This window comes from Sinocyclocheilus rhinocerous, unplaced genomic scaffold (assembly GCF_001515625.1).
Source record: "Sinocyclocheilus rhinocerous isolate Xijiao unplaced genomic scaffold, SAMN03320098_v1.1 C37007177, whole genome shotgun sequence".
Lineage (NCBI taxonomy): Eukaryota > Metazoa > Chordata > Actinopteri > Cypriniformes > Cyprinidae > Sinocyclocheilus > Sinocyclocheilus rhinocerous.
In genome coordinates this window covers 1-4,062 of record NW_015787189.1, presented here as the reverse complement: position 1 = coordinate 4,062, position 4,062 = coordinate 1, and the positions used below count along the sequence as shown (strand labels likewise).

The window sequence follows — 4,062 nt, the reverse complement described above, 5'->3', positions numbered from 1 at the left end:
CTTGACTGGTCTGCAGAAAGCAAAGTTCTAATCCCAGCTGAACACTTTAAATGCAGACCATGAGCCAAAAACTCATCACCAAACATCAATGACTTGTACATATGGGTACAGCCATTTTAGACACTTCCAAAACTTTTGGAACAGAGATGGAAATACAGTAAAATTTTTAAATACATGAATTGTTTCCATCTTTGTTGCAAGAGTTTTGGAAGTGCCTTTTTCTGTTCTAAAGAACTTTTGTCCATATAGTTGTATGTACAAGTCATTGGTGCTTGTTGATGAGTTTTTATATCATTATATGCTTAAACATTAGGATTTTTACTCATGGAAATTACTAAAGTAGTCAAATCTGTTCATTAGAAGAGGGTGTCCCAATACTTTTATATAGTAGTGTATATTGTGTATATTGCAATATAGTAGTGTATATAGATTGAGCAACATTTTGATCATTGATGGTGCTTAAAATAAAAATTATAAATGGAATTAATTGAGTGCCGCATTGTTTCTTAACAATAAAGGTTCCAAAGGTGGTCAGGGCATGACGGGTTTCCCTGGAATGCCTGGTGAGCATGGTCTGAAGGGCTTTTCGGGACAGAAAGGAACAATAGGTGATCCAGGACGACAAGGTGTAAAAGGACCTCATGGCGCTCTAGGTCTAAAAGGTGAATACAGAGCATGATTCTCTATGTGTGTACATCATACACAATATGTAATCTAATGTTACCATGGTCATATAATACATTTGTTTTCCCCACTTATAAAGTTACTTGTAAAGTCTACTTATAAAGTTAATAATTCCGTAATTTAGTTTTTCATTACCATTTTCTGTTCTATTCAATGTTTTTTTTTCATGTAATATTGTTTTTTAGCATTCCCATCTTTTTTGTAACAGATGCATAAAACAATTTGTGCTGAAATGTGCTGCACAATACTAAGATTACACTGAAAGTTTTTGCAACTTGTATTTAGGAGCTTGTACTAGTGAGCAATTTTGCGTTGATTCCTTGTGAGATGATGCCTTTAATATAGTAACTGTCATTGTAGTCTTTTACTTATTGTATACTTGGTGGATTTTCAATGTCTTGTCTGTGCTTGTTCTCAAGGTGAAAGAGGGTTGATGGGGCCTCCAGGTGAAAAGCCAATCATGCATATACCACCACATATGAAAGAGGTCATCAAGGGAGCTAAAGGTGACCATGGAAAAATGGGAGAGTCTGGCTTCACTGGTCCTAGAGGTAACTACACTCATGTTATTTACTACTCAAGGGCACAAAGAATAACATATTTCATATAGGGGCCCTGAATGTTAATCAGAATTTGTTCATAAGGCGATTATTTACATTTCTGCATATGGTCAGTGTGGAATCACAAGAACTTTGTTAATGGTAATAGAACAAAATGATTCCTTTCAGACAGACACCTATAGCTTTTCTTTCAACTTGTCTTTGGCCAGGTACAAAAGGTTTTCCAGGTGTTCCAGGAATGGAGGGTGAAGATGGACATCCGGGTAAGCCCAGTTATACAAAAGGTACTACAGGTTTTCCCGGAGTAGAAGGATTTCCAGGGCAAAAGGGAATGCCAGGGCATAAAGGAAAGTCTGGAATTGAAGGTTTTCCTGGAATGCCTGGACCCAGGGTATGACAATGAGCTCCATCTCCCTCTGAAAACCATTTATGATTTAAAACATTGCACAGTATGTTTTGAAAGTTGTGCTTTTAGTCATTGTGGCTCATTGTGTTTAAATCGCAGGGTGACAAAGGCACGTCTGGTGCTTATGGACGGACTGGAGAATCTGGAATCAAGGGAATAAAAGGTGCTTATAAATAAACCTCTGAAACGCCCATGCTATACTTAATGTATGACTTTCTCATACTCTTTAAATAAACTGCCAAAAAGGTTTATGTAAGAATCTTTTATTTAAGGTGAATTTGGTCCTACCATCAGTCTTCCAGGATCAACAGGACTGAGAGGTGAAACTGGGCTTCCTGGACCTTTTGGTAAGAAATTTCTATATTCTATAGTGCATCAAACAGTATGATGATATTTTACTGTCCCTATTATCGAACTGCTTCTTTAATGAGTTTTCAATGTACATTGGTAAGGTGAGAAGGGTCTCATAGGTAACACTGGAGACAGAGGAAGTCCTGGTTTTGATGGCATTGAAGGGATGAAAGGCTATTCAGGAGAACCTGGAAGAGTTGGACGACCAGGTACAAGAGCCTTGATCATTATCCTTTGATTTAACAATTTCATTGTTTATTAAATGTTTTTAACTGGATCGATTTTTTTATCAGGCTCTGACGGCCTACAAGGTTTCCCAGGAACCCAGGGTCAGAAGGGCTGGCCTGGCGTGCCTGGACAGGCAGGAACCCCTGGAATCCAAGGCCAACTAGGACAAAAAGGTCTGTAGTTCTAATGGTCATGTTTAATGAAACAGCAACATACCTAGGCAGATTTGCCTTGTGTGTAAATTTAAAACATGCTTTTTCTGTAAAGATGCTTTAAAACAGTATGCATTGTAAATATTCATTGTCTAGTCACTTGACTTGCAAAACACTAAAGAGAGCTGTTAGATCGATATATAATGTTGGCTGGCTTATATTTCCTGTAGGATTTCCTGGTCTTAAAGGCATTTTTGGATTGGATGGCCTAAAAGGTCAAAAGGGTATCAAGGGTGTTGCAGGTACCTCTAGAGCATAGGACTGATCACATTATACACCTTGTTGTCTTCACTTATGAATAATAATTGTTACATGATTTTCATTTTAGAAAAGTTTGTTGTTGTTATTATATCATGTATATGCAGAAATTACATCTTTGATATGTTGGTATGTAATGACCGCTTTGGTATGGTTTGTCCCCTGCAAGGTTCTGACAACTTGGGTCCTTCTGGTGAGCCAGGAACAAAAGGAGAGAGAGGAGAGACCGGCATCCCCAGCACAGAGGCTGGTGTCCCCGGAGAGGTGGGATTCAAGGGTTTCATTGGAGATCCAGGTAGCTCAAAATGCCAAACCTCATATTCTGAAACTGGAGTTTTGTGCGTTGTTTATTTGATGCAGCTATGCATCAGTTCTACACTGACACTGCTGTGTTTACAGGTAATAAGGGTGAATCTGGGCGTCCTGGTGTACCGGGGCCTCGGGGTCAACAAGGATTCTCTGATATAAAAGGAGTGCAAGGCGACTATGGCTTTCCAGGCCAACAAGGACTTCCAGGTGAAGGGCTCGTTCCTATATATTTACAATAAACACTAGTAATGAGTCCTGGAGACAGTATAAGGAGGAGGAGATGGAATACTTAAGTGGATTTTGGCTCTCAATTATTAACAACCATTTGAAATAACATTTAGCAGGATGAATATGTTTTGTAAGTGACTGAAGTAAATATATAGTGTCACTTTGCCTCACAAGAAATAGCTTATTTCTGAATCTACAATCTTTCTTGAAAATTTATTCTGAGAATGTTCCATCTTGTCTGAAACCCGTTGCTGTTATCATTTAGGTTTCCCTGGTCCCAGAGGGATCCCAGGTGACCCTTCTCTATTTGGAGCAAAAGGACAGAAAGGAAATCCAGGTGATTTTGGATTGACTGGAGAAAAAGGTGTCCAGGGTGGCGCAGGACAAAAAGGACCGTCAGGGGAACCTGGAGTGTCAGGAAGAAAAGGTAGATTATGAAATATGATTTCATTGCATTGGCAAAATCAAAACGTAAGACCAGTAGTCATTATGTTAAGACAATTACACCATGCACTTTCTCACCTTCTCACATGAAAATCATATTAGATGAGCAAATGTTTAGATTGTTTACTTTGTTCCAGTATGAGCCTTAACTTAAAAATAACTGTAATGATGTAAGAATGCTTTGTTTCATTTCAAGGTGTAAATGGAGAACCAGGAATGATGGGATTCCCAGGAAGGCGTGGTTTTGAAGGCGATAGGGGCCCTGTTGGACCTAAAGGAGATACCGGACCCCCAGGTGAGTTGAAATTATTTGTTGGCATAACCCTTTTAATCCCAAATACAACATCAATGGAAAGCTTATTTATTCAGCTTTCAGATGATG

At 38.8% G+C, this 4,062-nt stretch overlaps 1 protein-coding gene across 1 annotated transcript; it reads left to right on the top strand.

Moving 5' to 3' along the window:
- Positions 1–520: 520 nt before the first annotated feature.
- LOC107736813 (collagen alpha-2(IV) chain-like) lies at positions 521–3,975 on the top strand (the record flags this gene model as incomplete). Its single annotated transcript, XM_016548162.1, has 12 exons — positions 521–662; positions 1,104–1,235; positions 1,454–1,635; positions 1,750–1,813; positions 1,923–1,997; positions 2,103–2,210; positions 2,295–2,402; positions 2,612–2,683; positions 2,869–2,994; positions 3,099–3,215; positions 3,502–3,663; positions 3,877–3,975. Coding segments are annotated over exons 1-12 (1,369 nt in total), but the record flags the coding sequence as incomplete, so codon positions are not given.
- Between the last annotated feature and the right edge of the window lie 87 nt (positions 3,976–4,062).